A 22,802-nucleotide genomic window follows, 5' to 3' on the forward strand; every position below is an offset into this window, starting at 1 on the left:
GCTAATGAAGGAAGAGGAAAACCATGCGTGTTTTAATGTTACTGAATTACAAAAGACTGGCTTCAGAAGACAGAGGGACTACGTGCTGCTCATGACCGATGCTCTAAAAGGCAAAATGCGTCATCGCCCCCCCCCCCCCCATTAGAAAACCAGGCAGCAGGCCAAACTTTGAACTAAGAGGGGGAAAGGAGCGTACATATTAAATCACTTGGTTCATTGATAGTGTTATAGCTCAAGAACAAACACACAGAAGTGTAGAATCAGCACAAAAACTTGAAGTAAAACACTAAACAGCAAATAAAACACAGCATGTTGAGCTCACTTACCCACTTTGCAGTTTCCCAGTAATGGGGAATAGGTTGAGCCAGCTTTTGGCAGGACCATGTTACATAATTCTACAATACCTGGCTGAAACACTTTAACAAAGCTATTTCAGCAATCACTGCCAGGTGCAGAAAAACAGGTAATGTAAAAGATTAGTGGCACCCATGGAAACTACTTCAAAGTGTTTCATCAGTAATTAGAAAATAGTTTTTGTAAATGTGTATATCATTTTGTATACTATTCCAACATTTTATAATTCTCTGGGATCTGTGACATACAAAACAAATCTAAATACCATTACACTTTAAAACATGTATTAATTTTACACTCGCACTGTATACAGCCTCAGATCCATGTACTGTTCTGTCACAGATAGGACTTTGCAGCTGTACAAATCTACATAAGCCAACACTGCATTTGTAACATACAACACCGGCTACTAAGCCTACTGTTTAATACTGGATGTTCAGTGAATTAGAAGATTAGTTGGTGCTGATCTGGGCATTAAGGCAGAGTCACCATTGTTCAGCTTTTAAGACCAGCAATTTCAGCAAAAGCAAGGCGCTGTCTGCTTATGAATCAAGCTAGTGTCTTTTGCCAATTCTCCCTTCTGTAAACTCTAAACGGCAGTGTTGGAACATTTGGTTGCATTCCCCAAGTGCATTTTAGAGCTATGGGCACACAGGCTTTCTTTTTCCTGACAAACATAGCTGCCATTAGCTTATAAAAACTTGAATGTCTGTATGAAACTGCTTCCAAGATACAGTACCAAGTACTACATTAGACAACCTTTGTATTAAGATATCACTTTTGGGCTGTAGAAGTGCTTTTATACCATTTCTTAAAACACCTTGCCTTAAACACATTTTAGAAACTATAAACAATTTAACACTTTGTTCAAACCAAAACAACAAATCCAAAAATCAGGCTGCTGAAGGCTATTTTATTAATCTGCAAAACCCAAGATGGTAAGAAAAAAAAAAAAAGGCGTTACAGGAGATGTAAAAAGTTTGCTTTTTTGTTTAAAAAACCCAAAAAGCAGCCTTTAAAGCAATACATGTAATGGTGCTCTCCGTCCCTAGCGTTACTCAGAATGGAATTCCGGAGCGCAGTTCCAGGTTTAGGATGAAGCCCCAGCCTCTGGTTTGCTGGGCTCACTGGCCTTGCTTGGGCTTGGTTTCGTCATCAAATCCTTAGCAAGGCCACAGGTCACTTTGTCATTAGACAAGTGAAAGGTTCCAGATCTACAATTTAAAACAAAAATTAAAAAAAAAAAAAAACCACAATGAGTCATGATCACGTCTCACACACAGCCTTAACCTTTGTGCATGTGACTGGATGGATTATATATAAAAAATGTTTTTAAAAAAATCTGTATGTATGTATGTATGTATGTATGTATGTATGTATGTATGTATGTATGTATGTATATATAAAGAAAAGTCAACTTGCTTATTTGGGGATTCTGTCAATGTGGTCATAGTTGGCTGGTTTGGTTTCCCAAAGAAGAAGCTGGACCACCAGTGACCAGGATCAGATTTTGGCAGACCTGCAAATAAATCAAATTAATAAAATGCGGGGGTTCAGGCTAACATGCAAGTGATAGATTCCTACCAACTATGTACTTCACAGTTCTTAAGAGACTTCCCTACACCAACAAGAGGTTGGTCATGATCAAGGTGTAGTCAGACAACCCAGCATTTGCTGCTGCTCATGCCAATGTGGAGACACAACCACTGCTGCTACCCCCCACCCTGTCGTCGTCCCGTCCGCAATCTCTAGAAAGCATGGGAGCTGACAATTATCAAACCAATCCACTGAACAAATATACTGTCAGAAAGGTGAGGATGGCCACAGGCATTTGAAACCTCGGTCAGGAGGACTACAAGTGCAGAAGTGACAAATACCAACTATTGTACCAAGCAAGTCATGCACACCTGCAAATATGAATGACATTCCACAGCAGCCTTTTGGTCTGCTTGCAACAGTGATGCAAACATTGCATGTAGCTGTGTATTTCAGTTACAAGCCGCTGCTCACCGGGATGGTGTGGAATGACCTCTCCAACATATTCAGAACTTCCACAAGAGCTGCTACTTGAGTTAGAACCCAGGCGCCCTGCAAAGGGGAAAAAAAAAAAAAAAAAAAAAAAAGTCAACTATTGTCAGACCTGCAACATGAAACCTAGAAGCGCTTACATTTAACAATGCAAGTCATGTGTAAAGTGCATGTTTTCACATGTAGGACTAGGATTTATAAAATATAGGATTAGCCACTATGATTACATGTTTAGTCATGACATCCACCTCCATCAGTCAAACATTACTGCTTTGCCACCAATCAGGTCAAGACTGGATAACCTAGACCAAAATACTGCATATCCAGCCTCAAGCTTACTTCGGTAATAATCGTGGGTTGCAACAAGTGAGCCGATTGAGGGAATTGATGCCATCTTCCTGATCTTTTCACACGGTACTGGGATGGTAAACCCTGGTGGGGGGTGGAAGACAGAGTCATATGCCATTTTATTAACACCAAGTAAAACCACACAATCACAGATTAGATAGTAAATGCAATGCCATACAATAAACAAACTTCAAATAATGAACAAGCTTCTTGAGGTGTGGTAGATGGAGGTTGTGTGTGTGTGGTTTTTTTTTTTTTTTTTTTTTTTTAAGTCTTAATATACCCTGGCAAAACAAGCAAGAACAGGAATTTAAGACAGCTGGACATTCGGGTTGAATTTCACTGTGGCAAGGATTAGATTACCTTTCTTGGCACCACTTGCACGGGACAAGGCAGTTTTAAAATTAGAACTTAGGTGAAGGACACTATGGCACTGAACTGACCCCTCATGAAAGCAACCATGTACAGTGTCAGGCAGGGCAGGCCCAAGAGGTGCAGTGTGTGGCTATACTTCATGGACTAAAACCTTGAACAGTAAACACAAATATTTGATTTTCCAAGCTGAACAGGTTTAAGATTAACATATCTTAAACTGAGGGGCAGGGGGGGGGGTGCGCTCCATATTGTAAAGGAATCGAGGGTTTTATTTTAGGTCCACCGTCTACCAAAATAAAGCACTTTGAAAAATGCTGTTCAGCATTGCAATGCTACATCTGAATTAAGAACATAACAAAGTTTACAAACGAGAGGAAGCCATTCGGCTCATCTTGCTCATTTGATTGTTAGTAGCTTATTGATCCCAGAATCTCATTAAAGCAGTTTCTTGAAGGATCCCAGGGAATCAGCTTCAACAACATTACTGGGGAGTTGATTCCAGGCCCTCACAATTCTCTGTGTAAAAAAGTGCCTCCTATTTTCTGTTCTGAATGCCCCTTTGTTTAATCTCCATTTGTGACCCCTGGTCCTTGTTTCTTTTTTCAGGTCAAAAAAGTCCCTTGGGTCAACATTATCAATACCTTTTAGAATTTTGAATGCTTGATTTAGGTCACCGCGTAGTTTTCTTTGTTCAAGACTGAACAGATTCAACTCTTTTAGCCTGTCTGCATATGACATGCCTTTTAAGCCCAGAATAATTCTGGTCGCTCTTCTTTGCACTCTTTCTAGAGCAGCAATATCTTTTTTATAGCGAGGTGACCAGAACTGAACACAATATTCAAGATGAGGTCTTACTAGTGCATTGTACAGTTAACATTACTTCCCTTGATTTAAATTCAACACTTTTCACAATGTATCCGAGCATCTTGTTAGCCTTTTTTATAGCTTCCCCACCTTGTCCAGGTGAAGACATTTGAGTCAACAAAAACTCCTAGGTCTTTTTCATAGATTCCTTCTCCAATTTCAGTATCTCCCATATGATATTTATAATGTACATTTTTATTTCCTGCGTGCAGTACCTTACACTTTTCTCTATTAAATGTCATTTGCCATGTGTCTGCCCAGTTTTGAATCTTGTCTAGATCATTTTGAATGACCTTTGCTGCTGCAACAGTGTTTGCCACTCCTCCTACTTTTGTGTCGTCTGCAAATTTAACAAGTTTGCTTACTATACCAGAATCTAAATCATTAATGTAGATTAGGAATAGCAGAGGACCTAATACTGATCCCTGTGGTACTACACTGGTTACCACACTCCATTCTGAGGTTTTTCCTCTAATCAGTACTTTGTTTTCTACATGTTAACCACTCCCTAATCCAAGTACATGCATTTCCTTGAATCCCAACTGCGTTCAGTTTGAGAATTAATTTTTTGTGCGGGACTTTGTCAAAAGCTTTCTGGAAATCTAAATAAACCATGTCATATGCTTTGCAATTATCCATTATCGATGTTGCATCCTCAAAAAAAAAAATCAAGTTAGTTACACGATCTCCCTTTCCTAAAACCATGTTGACTGTCTCCCAGGACCCTTTTACCATATAGGTAATTTTCCATTTTGGATCTTATTATAGTTTTCATAAGTTTGCATATAATAGAAGTCAGGCTTACTGGTCTGTAGTTACCTGGTTCAGTTTTGTTTCCCTTTTTGTGGATCGGTATTACGTTTACGTTAAACAGATTCCATTGCACGGTCAATGTGTAAAGTCAGTGTACTCAAAATAAACCTGTAGTAAATATTCTTTTTTAGAACAGTTTGATCTCAAATAATTGTTTTCTGTGTAATCGAGTCACTGTAAGAGGTGAGAACAGATGCAAATACTAAATACGTGACGGTATCTGTTTGCGAGGGACAAACATTGCAGTTACATTAAACATTTATAGAAACAAAAAGCATACCTGCACTAGAAGTGTTTACTGCTGAACGTCTGGAAAACTAGAAACCTGGATTCACTGCTGAAATGTCTTTTGATATTCATACTATTTGGCAAACCTAGAAGAGAAGAAATAAAATTACTTATAAAGTGAAAAATACAAAACACTCTGCCTTCCACATTTCGATTATTCATACATTCTCCACCGTCGTTCCTTCAATGCAAACAAGGGTTTTCTATTTCACACATTACAAATACAAATGCTTCCAACAAAACCACACGTGAATAAATGTTAACGATTGGTATTATGGGATGTAGTATTGGCATTGCGGACAATTTGCCTTGCAGGTGTTTTTTTTTTTATTATTTTCCAAAACACAACAACACAGCACATACCAATCCCCCGACCCAACTTTAAAATTACATACTTGCTTTTTTTTTAGTTTCTTCGGCGTTCCAGTTCTTTAGTTAGCACCAAACAGCAAAAATATCTCAGACGGCAAAGCTCAGGAAAATAAACGCTAGGCAACGGGGCCCATTTGTAATGGAAATACTGGGTACAACCCTGCGTCTTTCTTTCCAATAAAATCAAAGTGATTTTGAGCAGGCGTCCGTGTGCGCTGTATATATAGACTGGCCGGATTTTCACGTCATAGCTCTCCACCCCCCTCAAGCCTGAGTTAAGGGGCGGAGCTGTGCAGGCCAGGTCGAGTTCACAAGAGAGACTGCGGTACATAGTTGCCATGCCCACATGAGAGCTGTTTGTACTTTCCAACCACCTTTATACGATAAGCCATTAATTCTTCCTTAAAAGGATGTCGCATTACCTTACAAGAGTTAAAAATAATGGAAATTATACACAGCTTATTTTAACAGGCAAAACAAAACATTGGTTTTCACGTTGCTGTTTGTAAAGACAATCTGAAACGACTGAAGTATAATTTACTCAATTCATTATGAAAGTAGATAAAGCTTACCAACCAAACAAACAAACTTAGGCTTCTTACCGACAGAAATGTGGTAGTTTGCAGTAAAATATATTTTATCAATTTTTCAATAGAATCAAACTATTTTAATAGATTACTTCTTCCCTGGTGGTCTAGTGGTTAGGATTCGGCGCTCTCACCGCCGCGGCCCGGGTTCGATTCCCGGTCAGGGAATGACGGTTTTTTTTTAAGTGACTGTTAAAAAAACAACTGAATTGTAAATAGAATACTGTAATATCGTAATGAGTATGAGGTGAGTAGGCCTTACATTTTAAAAGGCAGTGGAGTAACTTTCTAGTACTGTACACGAATAGTTTATTTTCATTTAACACTGCAGCACGCCCCTGCTGTGTCTTCAGCGGAATTGACAACTGTTTGCTGTTGGATTGATTTCGTATTCTAATACCGCCACCTATAGTAAAATGTTTTTTTTTTTTTTTAATGTGTACAATAAGTAATAAGTAATTCCCTTACCGGGAATCGACAGGGGCACGGCGGTGAGAGCGCCGAATCGTAACCACTAGACCACCAGAGAAATAATAGATCAGGCGTTCTGGAACTACGTTGGACACAGCGTGGTGATATTATCATCATTATGCATTTGTCGTGAACCCGCCCTCTGTACTGAAAAGCGCCCAGTATATAAACAATATTGCTTTATACATTCCCGTATACCAGCCAGCATGAATAAAGCTTGTATTTTTCACAGTGAAAATAATCCGTAATGATTGTGTTTTTTAAATAGAGTATTGCCAGTAGGGTTGTCATTATTCTGCCCTGATGTTAACCTACTTCAATATTTAAGGTTTCTTACTGACAGTAGTTTGTACTACACAACAATATAAAACAGTTCAAATAAAATTCTTGTCTGTGAGCTTAGCTATACTGTACTTATGTTGTTACTGTTCAAAATATCTAACCTTAATACCTGGAGACTTGATTCATCCGTGTGTGTGCGTGTGCGTGTGCGTGTGCGTGTGCGTGTGCGTGTGCGTGTCCTACTCGATCAATTAATGAATGGATTCTTTTTTTTTTTTTTTTTTTTAATTAAAATAAAGCTGTGTGATGTAACAATAGCTTTGCAGACTAAATTCTTCATAAAAACAAACCCTGAAAACATTGTAACACGGAACAGGAGTGTTTTAAAGGAATGCTTTATTGATCATTTAAAACATACATATTCAAAAGAGAACGATAATTCCATCACCACCCACCATATCATAGCAACTGATCCCTTTGTCTTCTAATTATACTCGCACAAAATAATTTCTCATGTGGGCCTATAATGGTTATACGTTTTATATATATTTATTATTTTCACCCTTAGCACATATATATATTTGTATTTCTGTAGCCTAATATTTGCAGCTCTAACAATGAAAGCAAGAAACTTGCCTTACACTCTGTTGGCTTAGTGTTAGTTGCATGAGGAAAATCTGCATACTATAGATTTTACACAATCTGGCAGCAATGCATAATGCTGAAAAACTGGAACTATAAAAATGGAACTTAGGGCATCTAATAAACTATTCTTGCCTACAAATACAATATAACAGATTTAGAAAGATCCTTTAGAAAAAAAAACCTTGCACAAATCACTAGTGAAAAGAAACTATTCATTCACATTTGCCCATTACATTTTCTACATTATTTATTATTATTATTATTATTTATTTTACTTTTTTTAAAGTGACAGTGCTAACAAACATATACTGGCAAAAAAAAGAAAAAAAAAATCCAGCCCTTAAAAACATCTAAATTGCATTATAATCTGTTCATAGGGCCTGCATGCCACCTTAGTTTTTAGTAAATGTTGGTCTAGCATATAGATTTAACAGCCTTTCTTATGCCTCAACAAACACTATATATTTGTAGAGTAATGTTTACTGGTTGACGAAAAGCAAGTTTCAAGCTACTGTGATCCTCTATGTGTTAGTTATCAATTACATGGCATAAAAGCATGCATTCATATTTAGGTTACCAAAATTTGTCCCTCCATCCATAAATCCATCTATCCTGCCACCCACCCAGAGTGCTTAAAATTCAACTACATTCACTCAGAAGCTACCTGCTCTCCCTTAATTAAACAGATAAAGCATAAACTGATATAAGGCTATTAGGCACCAGATTTCACATTCACCTCTTTATACATCAAAGCGATGCTTCACAGAGTACTAAGTGTAAAAAAAAAAAAAAAAAATTTAAAAAGGATAGATCTCAAATACAAACAATTGAGCATGAAAGTCCATTTTTTTTTTTTGGCTCTATTATATAAAAAGAAAGCTTCGAGGGGAGGGGTGATACAAATGGCAGCTTAATGGTAAATGTTATGTAAAATCATTATACAAAGCTGTGTAAAATTATTTCTAATACAAAATGGTTATTAGCCTATTTTTTTCTGGCTAATTACATCATCAAATGAAAATTTATATTATATATATATGCACATGCTTCAGTGTTGGGGGGTGGGGGCTTGCTCTGTTGTGAAGTGTAAGGGCTTCAGTGATCGAGTATGTCCTGCTGGACATCCAGTCTAGAATGGAGCTCCATCCTTAGCAGGATTCATTTCAGTGGGAGACTGCAGGCCATCCCCATTCTCTCTGCCACCCACAACTTTGGACTAGGAGAAACACAGATTAAAACATACTGAGTGGAGAAAATGCAAACCTTATTACTCATGCAATTCCTCCAGACCTTGGTTACACACTCAGTGGCATTCATGGTTTCTTGTAAATATTTCTGCAACAGCATTTATTTATTCTGGTTGCATTCATTTAAATTTTAAATTTTTTTGCAATGACAACTAGAATTTACAGCCAGTTTGTTCCACCATTCTCACCTATTGTAAGTTTTTTTTTTATAAGTTAATTTATCTACATTTTTCATTTCATTGAGATTTACCTTGATAGTTCCAACTTTGTCTTCAAATGACTTGAACGATGGGGAGTTCCTAAAAGAAAATAACTGCTTTTTTTAATGGACCTACAAAGACGTTTCCCAAATACAGTCAAACCTGCCTATAACAACCACTAAGGGTCAAACAAAACAGTGGTTTATTCCCAGGTAATTTAACATATGAACATACAGTAGATGGCAACTCATCACAGTGGTCAGGTTTGACTAATGTAATGGATTATATACAATAGACCACTTGCCTTAAATATATAAAGGTTTCATGTTAAGAATTTAAATACAGAAGTAGCGACACTCAACCAACTCATTCCAAAATAAATCTTTTTTTTTCCTCTCCAAAGTTTCCATTATCATACCAGTCAACCTGTCTCTAAATCTCTAAATGAGACACTATTCAACACATTTGTAAAGTCTTACTTTATGATTCTGATACCAGTGCAGTGTACTGATTATACTAAGACTGTACAATGACAATATTAGTGTGCAACATACATAAGATTACGTATTCATTTGTTTCTTTGCAGAAATGCATCTCTATCAGCTGTACTTTACCTCATTGCAGGCATACTTATCGACTGGCGAATGGAGTAACTGCTACTTGGAATGCATTAAGAAGACAGAGGAAGCAGTTGTTACAGCAAGTATATAAGTTTAAAGGACAAGAAGCAAAGCATTAAGGAACTAATGCATCCCGTGAAATAAACTGCATTCTAGAATGCGGTAAATTAAGCAAGCAGCAAATGCAACGCTACCCACGTTGTTAATTTTTTAATATTTCAGCAAACTTAAAGCAAAACAGTCCTTTCCTCACAATCTAAAACCATTTGCAGAGGAGATGTAGGCAAGATGGAGAGCCACTACTACACCTGCTTACACATTACACCAACGCAAATCTTATCTATTTTCTTTTTACCCCCCCCCCCCACCACCAAAGAATTTGGATCTACAGATTAATTAAATATAAAATGTGTAGTTTTAGAGAACTCAAAGTAAAGGAAATACATGTAACCTTGTTCTAAAGCCACACACTGTTTTACAATGTAAGATTTACCGCATACAAAGTCAAGTAGATGATTGTTTCAGCTAGTGTATTCATCAATGTCTGCTTGAGTTATACGTTTCTCTAAGTTTTGTCTTATATTTTGATTGAGTGTTTCAACTGCGGATACATTGCATTATAAAGTAACTTGTATGGTCTTAGTTCCCTGCACAGTACTGGACAGTCTTACCTAAATGACTGTGAGAACGGAAGAGCTCTGAAGAAGCCATTGGCAGCAATAACAAAAAGGACAAAAGGTAAGCAAAAATAATCTAATAAAACACATGAGAAATTAAAATAATGAATGCATAGCAACCACCAGTAAACTGATTTTCAGATTGGTTCTTTGAAGAGAAAAATCAGTACAGCAAAGCTTAATACAGGAGCTTGAAATGATTTTAATATTGCTTGTTATGCTGAAGAAAAAAAAAATCAGGTAAATGCTTGCAGTGACTATAAACCTTTCCTATACTCTTTGTGGAGAAAATAGTAGATATATGTGCCTGTAGTCCTATGTATTCTTTAGGGTGATTAATTGATTTTTTTATAATATATTCCTTAAAACAAATAATCCCATATAATACATGCTTTTTTAAGGCAGAGAGAGGGAATAAAGCAATTATAGTTAAAGGCATATAAAAAATGGCATCATTGCTACAATTTACTTTAGTTTTTCACGTGGAAAAGAATATCAAAATTCATTGGATTTTCATGTTTAAGGACAATTATTTTTATTCTTGCATTGTCGAAAAAGGTCTCGATCATTTTAGATAATAAATCTCAGATAAATAATGTTGCAATATTATCCAAGTGAAAAATGTAATGGTACAGTAATTTGAGGAAAAACAATGCAGGAAGAGAAAGTCTGAAAGGAAAGGAAAATGCCCTGTCTGAAAGTTTGTGGTATGTATGGAATAGCACTGCAGCGCGCTGTTACCAGAAACACCTCCCATTTACCAGGTGTGACAGGTTGTATTAAACACATTTTGCCTCCAAAAGATTTTTTTTGTTCAGTCAATCTAAATTCAAAAAGGCAGAAATATATTGTCACCCATAGCGTATCCCATTGTCTGCACATCCAGATCTATATATAAAACAGGAACATTATAAAAAACCTTCCACTATACCTTCTTAATTTAAAAGCTGCATTTGCTGAACACCAGGAATATATACAATGCAGTTTGTGATTGTTAAAGTGTATTTGTTACACTATGTGGCAAGAGGGAGAAGGGCACAGTAACAGTAGGGTTTGCCTGATCAAACAAGAGCAGCTGTAGATCTCTTTAGTTGACTTTTACTGATAAACACGTGTTTAACCAAACCCATACCTCATGTCTCCAAACTTCCTGGTGATAACAGAACCCACAGTGGTGAGAGCAGCAGAGGTCTTCTGGCCTGCCTGAGACAGTGTTTCCTGAGTCTTCTTGTATCTGCGGGAACCAAGAAAATATGTTTGGTGAGAAAAGCAGCAATGCCTTTCTTCATCTGAAGACTGTTATTGACCACGTTACAAACAGAACAATTCAGTACAAAGGGTTAGTCTAGCTACAAAACAGCACCAGGACAAAGAGAAGTAGTAACATTGCAAAGCCACAGCAAAAAAGCATGTACTTCATAACCCCTTTAAACAATTAATGCTGGTAAAGCCCTTAAATTAACAAGAAAAAAACCCAAATGAATATATCAGTTTTAAACAATGAAATAGTGTGTAAATGTTAACAGCTCTGGTTAAACAAACTGCAAATCAACTTTTTTTTTTTTTTTTTTTTTTAAATTCTCATTTCAAATGTTTTTACAAATGTCTTTTCTTTACGTTATGCTCTTCAATCCTATCCAAAAGGAACTTTATAATGATCAATTCAGAAGCCCCAAAAAAGAGCTATTGAAGATTTCAGTGTGCAGTAATCTTATCTATACAAGAATGTCCTGACAGGGTACAGGATGTCGCGATATGCATGATACATGTGATAGTTCTGATGCGTTACTTGTATGATAAATAGTATGATATGTTAAAAGACAAAAATGTAGAGTTCACGAGAACCACAAGATGAACTGCAATGAGCAAAATTGTGCTTTTGGTCTAGTATCACAATACAAATGATATAGACCTGCCTCTACTGCAATATGATGCATCATCTAAACAGTGTCATGATTCACTAATAGATTATGAAAAATTGACACCCCTACAGTGCCTCGGAGCACAGAAATCAAACAAGTTTAATGTAATGAAAAGTATAAAAGGTGAAATGCCAAATCACAGAATGTGTTAAACTAGAAACACAAACTAGCTATAAGGCTGCTAACTTCATAATGGCTTCTTACAGGCAACTCAGAACTTCTTTTCAAGTCTCTGCAGGGCATGGTTTATTTGTGACTGCTAAACTCACAAGGGCGTGGTACACTGCCAGCATGACACTTAAGGAACTTTAACAGGAATAAGTTACACACGTTTCACCACAGGCTGGTTGAAGCTAGTCTTTGTTTAGGAGCTAGTAGAAACAGGCACAAATAACTTTGAAATTATTTTAAAATCAAGTTGTTTTGCAGTGTAAGCCTCATCTTACAGGAAAATACATAGTCTGAAATTCCAACGGCTTGATAGCCAGGAGAGATAGCAAACAAGAATGTCTGACACACACAAACACACTTAAATACAAAATATAGCTTAACTTTTGAAGGCAAGTAAACAGCAGGCAGTTAGTGATGTACAAATACAAGATCACACCCAAGACATACAGCTAATGCAATTACAAATACAGGTATCGATATAAGCTTTGGCATGTTACATTTCATAATTGCATTTTACTACATGGCCATTATCATGTTCTTACAGAACAGCAGCACACCTGAAAAGCCCAAGCCACCACCAGAGTACACCCAAAATGCACTTGAAACCCAACTGTCCGGCGTAATGATGACCTGCTTTCTTTTATTATTCCTTTATGTGTATATCTTATTTGTACAGAAATGTCTTGCTATTGCACTCTTCATTAGTCGTGTTGTCAAAAAAATAAAATAATAATAATTGTTTGTACCAAAATCACACCAAACTGCTTATTGTACAGACTCATGTGCGCTCCACACTTTCAGCATTTTTACTATCAAATACATTTTATTTGTAAAAGGAAAATTAAATGTAAGATTTAAAAAATGTGCTTGTAATTTTTTTTTAACTATAAGCCAAAATGTAAATGACTTTATTGAAATGAATTTTTAGAGTTCCCATCTTATAGGTACCCCTTCTACATGTATTGAAAATAACAGCAAAGACATCTTCACATGTTAAAAGCGGTTAAAAAGTGGGTTTTATACTAGGTGACTAAATCTTCATTTAGAAACTGTATAACCACAAAAGCCTAACCCTCTATGACCCAGCCTTTATTCACTTGGGCACACTAAACTTAAATTAAAAAAAGATCATAAACATTAAGACACAGAAAGGATAACAGGGCCAGAGGGACGGCTACAGGTCAAATACATGCTGACTGTACAAAGAGCTTTGTTTTCTTTCAAAAGTAATTTAATACCCCCACAAAAAGCTGAATCCCTGCCATATTTAAAAGGTTGTTTTTTTTTCTTTTTTAGCAAAAACAAAAACTCACGCTTCTGATTGGGTTAAGTCCTCCAAAGTGGCACTCGCTGACAGATATCTATAAACATACAGTGTAACAGTAAATTGAAAGAGACCTTAGAAAAACAGCTGCAGTTTAACACAATGCAATACATAAAGAAGCAGCCTCCTGAACCTGCAACATAAATGTGATTAGGAACAGCAGTTAACCTCAGGTGAATTATTAATTAGTCATTTAGCAGGTGTTTTATGCACAGCGACTCAGAGTCTAGGGATCAACAATTGCTCCTGCAGTCACTTATAACAGGACCTTGATTTTTTTTAATGCACCTGATGATGACGAATGAAGAACAACTAGGCAATCTAAGTTTATTTGTAATAAAAGCAGCATCAAATAACATGAATTTGCATGACAATACAAAGGGGCTTCTCAGCAGTATTACAAATGTCTGTAAATAGTTTATTCTACCCAAGTTTCTTTTTAGAATGACTAGATTATGTTCAAAAGAGAGTTATTTTGGGAACATTGTGCAGGTTTATACTGACTATCCAACTCTAAATCCAGTACTTAAAAATCAATAATGAAGGTGAGCTTCATTACTGTTTACTGGAGACGTCCCCTGTCCCTCCACTTAATATCAAATGAGTTACATTACAATGATACAAGAGCCAATAGTGTGTATTTAGAAAGTGGCGATTCATACAGTCGAGGAAGCAGACATTCTGAAGCCTATGCAACAAAATAAAAACATGATTAAAAACACAAATAACTTTGAAATTAAGCGGGGGGGGGGGGGGGGGGGGGGGGGGGGGTTGGGGGGGGGGGTAGTACAATGGAGTAAAATGATAAAACATGGAGGACAGACACAGAAAATTAAAATGTTGGTATTTTTGGCGACCTTTTATCTTTCTACAGAATGCATGCAAATGATAAAGCCTGTACTGTAGATGAAGAGCTTATTCTGTAAACGTCTGAAGAGCGTTGTTTAACTTTAAAAAATAATATGAATTGTAATGGGAAGAAAACAATATACATTTTAAAATCCCTTTGCAAATATTAATATTGGGTTATAGAGCAATCGCACGTTAAGTTGCAATTTACAAAATGCCATAAACGTGTTTCAACTTTTGTGTTTCTGGTTTGAGATCTGATTCTGGGGCATCAACAAAAGCAAGATGAAACATCTCACGGCAATCCAAGAGAGCAAATTCTACTCTAGAATCCTGTATAGAATTATTAAATAGAGCTATTGTGGATAAACAAGATTATACCACTACAACACCACCCATAAGCAAAAACAGAAATACTATTTTTAAAATTTGAAGATATGGATTAAGACTTAAACCATTTAGTGCACAGTAACGAGCGACATTCAGCAGGCACACAAAGACTAGTTCAAGTGCGAAAGGGAACAGGCCAAAGCCGACACTTTGATTAAGATGCCGCCTTAAAAACTGATTTAAGAAAATCAGGTTCAGCAAGTAATCGATTACATTTTCTCAAGCTGTTTTAATTTGTCTGTAAGCACATTTTGTTAAAATGGTGTAGTATTCCTGTTTAGTACCTTCATCCTCTCAAAAACCTTGGGTTATCTAAAAAATGTCTTAAATCCAGAACCTTTGAATGACTGTTTAATCCTGTTGATATTTTAATAAAAGAAAAACATTTGTCAGAAGGGAAGTTGACTTGTTTTACTCCCCATTTTCCATGTTTCCATGCGTAGAATGCAAGACGAAATGCACTCCACTCTCAGATGAGAAAATGTCTACCACCAGGAAAAGCCTTCTCGAATGTTCAGGCTTGTGATTACACACACATAAAATGCTTGTGCTTATGAGCACTCACTGGTATGAAACCATTTGTTCTCTGTTAGAAAACCTAGGCCTTCACCCAATGTAGGAAATACAAAAGCTCCTTAAAAAAACTCATTCCATTCAACACAGGAAGGGCTGATAAACTTTATAATGGGAGTTATTATTCCACTATTCCATGTCAAATTAACACATGCTGATCTGTTAACATTACTTACATATCATAGCTCTTTTACAATAATAATAATACAGTGGACATCACAGCATATGACAAAAACCCTGTCTAGTGTCATGGGTTAATACAAATCAACCAAATAATTCAAAACTCATGTTTACACTAACATACAACATCTGTAATTCTTTAGGAAAACGTTTAATCCTTTAATACTGCCACAGCAGCACGGCCCTGCATGACACATATGAAAGCCTGCTAGCACAAGAAACACCTATTATTATCCACAAACATGCAAAGACATTAGATGCATGAAAGACACCGCTTTCGCTTTGAATTCTGGAAAAATAACCCCCATCATAGCATGCTTCTCTTAAAAATGATCCCCATAGCAAGCTTACCATCTAATAAACATAACTTGTAGACTGTTTTCTTACTAATCTGATTCCACCAACCATGCAGATTTTCTTTTTCGGGGGGGGGGGGGTAAATAGAATCTTGACACAGCAACAGAAAACCATAAAGTCCTGTGACATTTTGGTTTCAGTTTGGGGTGTTTAGTACAAAATTAGAATTGTGTAAGCTACTGGTGCATTGATTCTGTGTTTGCTTTGCAACTTATTTTTTAGCATTACATGTGTTATTTTTTCTAGCGTTGTAGAATTAACAGTGACCAGTAACTACAAAATTCAACTGAAAGTAAATCTTTGCACAACATGCACAGCAACACAAGACAAACAGCTCTCAAAAGAAGCCTGCAAGTATTTTTGTGCCCAGCAACACAGTTGATTAAATACTGCAGACTCAGGGTTAGTCTCGGTTCAGTCAGCACTGTTACTTCGGTCTGTTCTATAGGGTTTTGATGAGTGTGAGACCTGCAGTAAAAATCACTTATGAAATCATAAACAAAGACATACATTCTAAGTCATGCTGCAAATATTTTAGACATTCATTTTACAAAAAAAAAAAAAATTGAATTACCCCCTTCCACGCCTGAGAAATGTAGTGTGTTTTTCGTTTCTAAAAAGCTTTCATATCTTGGTTTCCCAACTGCACTGCCATGCACAGGTCTCACAATTTAGCAAAGCCCCCTGCAGCCTTTAGTTTTAGCAGAAATATGAAAAGCACAGAAAGAGCAGATTGAAATTCAGCAACAATTTAGTTGTGCAAGGGACTCACAAATCAGAACCGGTAACTTTCTCATTCCACTCTCCGAGTTTCTCGGTGGTTTTCACATAGCTAAAAACAGAGGTCTTGTTAATAAGAACACTACTCTCTTGTGGTAGTTTTAGTTGACAAGCATCTTAAAACTGGGTGAGGATCATACAGAACATGTTTCACAGACATTCTACACCCCCATTAAATGAGAGCCCCAATCCTGCAGGTTTTCTAGGTGTCTTTACATCATCAATGGCTACAGATCTAAAACACCTGTTAATCTTGACTAATTAGGCCAGTAATTTAGTGCAATTAAGTAAGTGAGAGCTCAGTTGAAATGAAAACCAGAAGATCCAGTAGCTCTCCAGGACCAGGTCTGAAGACCCCTGCACTAGACTAAGGTCTTCAACTGACATGCAAATAAATAGCTACAGGACTAGAGAGCTCATTGATAGTGTCCGAGGTCCCCACTCTCATATACACATACATATACACTGGCAGAACATCGCACTTCAAATGACATGGGTTGCTTTAGATGGACAGTTGGAGTGGCAGAATACCTTGGAAACCATTGGGCCTGTACAAAATCTAATGTTTACTTTCTATGGACCTTACAGAATTAAGCACACCAACAGGACATCTAAGTAAATGAGCTCACTGTTGCTCTGCTCATCAGATACTTACGCCGAGGACGTCTGAACATCTTGCCAGCCTTTGGTGAAGTTTTGTTTCAATTCGTTCAGTGGAGTGAGTCCCAGTTTTCTTTTGAGTTCGTAAGCAGTTTTCTCTTTGGCAGCGAGCACCTGACGCAGGGTGACAATCTCATCCTCCACCTGGGAGAGATCAATTAAATCCCCTGTTGTTCAGCAAAGCAGTTAGCACACAACAGCTGTAATAGAATTCTCTCACCCGTCAGAACTGCCAGATGTTAGATACAGAATGAGTCAGTTTAGTGATCTCAGTTTCCCTAAGGAAATAGACAATGCCCACAACGCTGAGGTAAAGGGTGAAATATTTGTCTCCTAGTCTACACAATAAAAATATTAAAGGACAACAATTGAAAAGGAATTGTGCTTATAAAGACTACGGTGTCTGTAGAAACAGACAAAACTAAGAAGCATAAGTCATTTTTAAGAAAGGTTATCATGCATACTATAGCTCAGATGCAACAAAAAACAAGAAATTGCAACAGTCCAATTTATATATTTAAATTATCACTTTCTGAAACTTAAATTTGAAATACACTATATTGTAATAAAGCTATATTGTAAACAACTTTACATTTTAGGAGTTGAGAAAAAAGTTAATATTATATTTTTTGTGGATATTTGCATCATGTTTCTTAAATCATTTACCTTGGTCAGCTCATTCTTTAATTCCTCTGACTCTTCTTCGGTCAAGCCTACTGGCACTGTGGTACCTGTGGCACCTGGTACTGGCACGTCTATCAAGCTGTCCGACACAAGCCCTTTATTGGGAGAGTTGAGGTTGATATCTGTCATCAGTACAAGCACAAGCATCAACAGTTTAGCCATTGTGCATGGTTGGTGCACACAGCTGCATCTCACTTGAAACAAGAAGCTATGCCTTTCTATTTACAAACACACACGGCTGTCCTCTCGGGGCACATTCAGCACAAACTGTTTTGGGGTGTTTTTTTTTTTTATTTTTTTTTTATTTCAGAAACTTTCCACACACAAACAGAAATGCAATTTCCAGAACCTCCTATTAGAGTAGGCCATACATACAAAATATAGTTGTACTGATCAAGTAATCCAATACACTGCATTGTAATCAGACATAAAAATAAAAAAATTAAAAAATCAATAAACAAATCAGACTCTAGTTAATGTCAGTCTTTATTGATTTTTGTAGAACAGAAAAATAAAGAATGGCCAAATATACTTCATTACAGTATTTAAGCACTACAGTGAAATGCAAGATAGCATTACCTCAACACTTGATCATTTTTTGTTAAAAATCAATATTCATACAGAATTAGCTTATTTAAAAGCATCATTTGTCTGGATACTCTGGATTTTATCTGAGTGCTAGGAATGGTTCCAGTCCCCAATTAAATTAATTTAAAAAAAACTTAAAATTAAAAATCACAGAAGATGACAATTTGTTGTCAAACATTTGTTTGACACTGATTATACTTTAGAAGACAATGTAATTACTACTGTAACTAGCAGTGCACTTCCTCTTTGTTTCAGCAGCTCTGAAATACATCAAGAAAATTAATTTTAAGGAGGAAGTTTGACTGGAACAGAACATCAGTGAATATTACAGTGATACTTTAAACTATTTAAATGGAATACGTTACAGTGCTGTAAGACATGTTACTGCCTACAAGTACAATACATATTGGGTTGAAGGGAAAATGGTCAGCTAGTTCCTACACACTGTTTTGCAGGTTGTCTTAGAAATATTTTAATCCTTTGGTGCAGTTTTTGAAAGAGTGATGAATCTACAGTAATAAGAAATTACATTTGTTGTCTTTCCACACAGTGCGCACGGGAATAACAGAAGTCTGGAGAATTATTTCCCCAGATATGGAAACCATGTTACTGCTGACAAACCACCAATACTTCTTTATAGCAGTGGCAAACATCATCCCCTTAAATGTAATGAAAATGGGAGTGGTATCATCTCCCTGTCACGCCGTTCTAAATTATTACATTTAAAGCCAAGAAAATCAATGACAATGTGATTTTATACTAATATGACTGAATAAATAACAGCCCAACCTTTTATCCCGTCCCACTGACACGTTATTAAGTAAGGTGTTTTGTTGTATTAACCCCAGAAACATGGATGCACTGAAAATTTAGTGTCTAACACATGATGCATCTTCCTTGGCACTAACCAGTTCAAATCCATAATATTTAAGTTATTAGTATAGCGTTTTAACAGATTAATATATTGTACCATGTGTAAAATAAGAGCTAGGAATAAGAATATAACGGTACAATGTAATTCGGTGGGTTTTGACTAAATAGAAATAAGAAAACAACTTTTTTTCCTTCTTTTTAATCACCGGATATACGTGTCACAACATAGTGAAATCAACATTTCTTAAGCAAGTAGTATTTTAAAATCGGTACATGGTTTGTATATATCAGACTGTACGGTCACTAAATAAAATCTTATTGATTACAAGATATTGACTATATACCAAATCTAGTAGTCTAAGAAAAAACGTAAACAAAAAGAAAACTCCCCCAGTACAGGGCGGTCACATTATTTACTGGTACATCTGCTAAAATTGTAAATAAAAAGTGCCCTATTTAACGATATAGTTGCACAACTGTAGTATGTATTGTTTTACATGTATGTGTCCATTATAGTCCCACCCCCCTCCCTTCACTTTTATTTCTGGGACAAACCTCGGGCCCTGTCTCCCTAGGACTCGACACTCGTGTCGTTCCCACTCATGACAACAGGCGAAGAGAAAATACCTTGATTTGCAGACTCCATGTTGTCACAATTCTAAACAGTGCCTGGTCTTTCGATGTCGACGTTGCGTGTAAAAAATATTACCACTGCTTTATGTTTTATCGAGCTTTTTCGAAATGCAAACTAGCTCCTCTTAACATCGGAATCTACAACAACAACAACAAAAAACCCCAGAGAGACACCGCTGCACTACGAAAACGACTCCGTTCAGCTTGACCAGCCTTAAACATCCTACATCCGGCGCTGGACAAAGACGTCATTGCAATTTTACATTCCACCTGCAAGGTTTTTTTTTTGGTATTTTGGTAGAAATATTTTATGTTTAATCTTGCCACCATGCATGAATTAAAGCGTGAACTGTTGGAATCTCCGAGTAATCAAATTGCGCTCACCGCTTGGATGTTTCCATGGAAACCAAGTTGCGCAGATTGTTCGGGAGGTGGGAATGTTTTACAGATAACATATTTATTCCACAAATACAAGTAGCTCTCGGGTCACCAGTGCAAACCAGGACCTGTTCTTCAGTTGATCACACCAATAAAGGATGCCATTTCTTGACTCATCATGCTCAGTAAAATTTAATACGAGGGGGAAGGGGGGTGGGGGGGGGGGGGGGGGTACCTCTGACATTTGTTGCCAGTCTACATTATATTTATTAATTTCATTTTCTATTGACCATATTTTGCATTGAGATAAAGGGAGGCAATAAATGACAGGTAATTAAAGCATACAGTAAAGTTACAAACATTCTGCAACCTATTCCTATAGAAAACCTGTGTGGTTATACAACTTATAGAGGCCTCACTGAACACTAAAACAAACTGTATGGACCTTGAGATGAAGATCTTGTAAGAGTCGGTGCAGATTAGATGAATTAGAGAGCATACAGGAAACATGCTTTGGTGTGTAAATTAATAACACATGATCAGTTGTTTATTTAACCTGTGTTTCTCTTGACTGGCGCTGAAGAAAAGCACCACATTTATTAATGCCATTGAAACTCAGAGCTAGGACATGTGAGACCTTCAGTCTTCAGCTGGGAATGCTGTCCACCCCCGCCCTCGGAAAACACTATAAGAGTAACGAGCAGCTTCACTTATAAAGCATGGGGGCGAGTCACTTCTCTATTTCTGAGCCAGGCAAAAACTAGGCAGAGGGACAAATTGAAATCAAAAGTAAAATGATCAAGTTTCTGCATTACTGGAAATGTATTAACCGCTGGTAATGTATTCTAAGATCCACTTTGAGGCTACCGCTTATGGATATTTACAATGATTATATCATGCTGCTTCAGGCTCCAGATACGATGTTTATTTTTTAAAATACAGGTAAAGTATGTCGAGTTTAGAGTTTAGTCTCTGGTACGCAGGCTATGCTTTATATTTTTTACCGCTAGATGGGGCAATTGCTTAAACAACACAACCGATTGGCAGCTGAATAAACTTTATGTAGTTCTGTAGTGTGGTGACCATTCTGTCATCGTGGTGGACACACACACACGAACGCACGCACACACACACACACACACACACACACACACACAATATTCTAAGCATAGGAAAGACAAGGCAAAATTGGTAAATAATCCACATGCTTGATAAAGAATAGTCAAACTGATAGTAAACCCTGTAAGAGCATGATCAGAAAAAGCACGGGAAAGTATTTTTGTATTGTTTTTAAATTTGGAATCTCTGGGTTTTTTTTTAATTATTTCGTTTTTTTTTTTTTTTTTTTTTTTTTTACGCCATCTTTTCCCCAATTTACAATGCCCAATTTTAAGACCGGCTCACCACTGCAATCCACGTGCTGACTCGAGAGAATGAACAGGGAAACTGCTGTCTTAAATAAATGAGGATTATATTGACTAATTCACATTAATGTTTTTTTTTTTTAAGATGAGTTAAGTTAAAGAAGCCAAACGATACTTAATTAACCAAGAAAGTATTTAAATAACGGCTGAGTTAAAGATTTGTGTCTGGTATATTGTGTACAATTTAACAACAAGTATTATATTGTGGGTACAGTGTGTCATTTGTGTATCATGCAGGGATGGTTTAATTCTCCTTTAGAACCCTACAGATCCTGTCTGAGTTTGTTTGCATTTCCCCTTAGCACTGGGCATGTGCTGACCACACCCTGTTTCTGTCTCATCCCCTGGCTAGCTCCTCTATACTCCTACACTATGACTGTATACTGTCTTTCTGAGCTCCAACACCATGTGACTGCAGCTGGCTAATTATAAGATAACATTCATTTTCAATCCAGCTTTCTCACAAGTGAGCTTTACCAACCACACTCTGATCAAAGGCTATTAGAATCTTACTAAGCGTAGACTAACTTAGAGCCTTGTTATTTCCCTGTTTTATAATGCTATTCAGTCTGACTTCACAAAGTCTTAAAGTATTCTATACACACTTACTGTAAAACACATATACTTTACCTGTGGTACAGTGATGTTGAATTGTAGTGAAGAATGGCAGAACAATGTACCAACTCAGTATTCCTCGCTGACATTGTAACTGGTGCTGGGCAGTCATACCACAACTTTGAGTGGAGATCCTTGACTTTGTGATGCAGTGAAGGTCTTCAGCAAATTATTGAGTGGATTCTAAGAATGTGTCCTTGTGGTTTAGTTATAAACAGACACATGGACAA

At 36.8% G+C, this 22,802-nt stretch overlaps 2 protein-coding genes and 1 non-coding gene across 11 annotated transcripts; 1 reads left to right on the forward strand and 2 right to left on the reverse strand.

The window, feature by feature from the left end:
* Positions 1-1,247: 1,247 nt before the first annotated feature.
* LOC121319301 (pancreatic progenitor cell differentiation and proliferation factor A-like) lies at positions 1,248-5,639 on the reverse strand. The gene is made up of 6 exons (XM_041256584.1): positions 5,466-5,639; positions 5,063-5,156; positions 2,722-2,814; positions 2,365-2,442; positions 1,777-1,873; positions 1,248-1,568 (listed from the first exon to the last, which is right to left on the reverse strand). The coding sequence occupies exons 3-6, from the start codon at positions 2,774-2,776 to the stop codon at positions 1,445-1,447; spliced, it is 354 nt and encodes a 117-aa protein (XP_041112518.1). The 5' UTR covers positions 2,777-2,814; positions 5,063-5,156; positions 5,466-5,639; the 3' UTR covers positions 1,248-1,444.
* Positions 5,640-6,125: 486 nt separating this feature from the next.
* Positions 6,126-6,197, forward strand: trnae-cuc. Its single transcript has one exon. It is a non-coding gene; the product is annotated as a tRNA-Glu (tRNA).
* Positions 6,198-8,329: 2,132 nt separating this feature from the next.
* On the reverse strand, positions 8,330-20,388 carry LOC121319302 (tumor protein D54-like). Of its 9 annotated transcripts, none has more exons than XM_041256586.1 (10): positions 20,150-20,388; positions 18,044-18,183; positions 17,373-17,521; positions 16,710-16,769; positions 13,578-13,625; positions 11,304-11,405; positions 10,166-10,192; positions 9,489-9,530; positions 8,925-8,973; positions 8,330-8,643 (listed from the first exon to the last, which is right to left on the reverse strand). In XM_041256586.1, the coding sequence occupies exons 1-10, from the start codon at positions 20,166-20,168 to the stop codon at positions 8,557-8,559; spliced, it is 723 nt and encodes a 240-aa protein (XP_041112520.1). In that variant the 5' UTR covers positions 20,169-20,388; the 3' UTR covers positions 8,330-8,556. The 9 variants fall into 9 exon arrangements, with proteins under 9 accessions (XP_041112520.1, XP_041112521.1, XP_041112523.1 ...); XM_041256587.1 differs by having other exon boundaries at positions 18,044-18,156; positions 20,150-20,387; XM_041256589.1 differs by lacking the exon at positions 16,710-16,769 and having other exon boundaries at positions 20,150-20,387.
* Between the last annotated feature and the right edge of the window lie 2,414 nt (positions 20,389-22,802).

The sequence above is a fragment of the Polyodon spathula genome, chromosome 8 (assembly GCF_017654505.1).
Source record: "Polyodon spathula isolate WHYD16114869_AA chromosome 8, ASM1765450v1, whole genome shotgun sequence".
Taxonomy (NCBI): Eukaryota; Metazoa; Chordata; class Actinopteri; order Acipenseriformes; family Polyodontidae; genus Polyodon; species Polyodon spathula.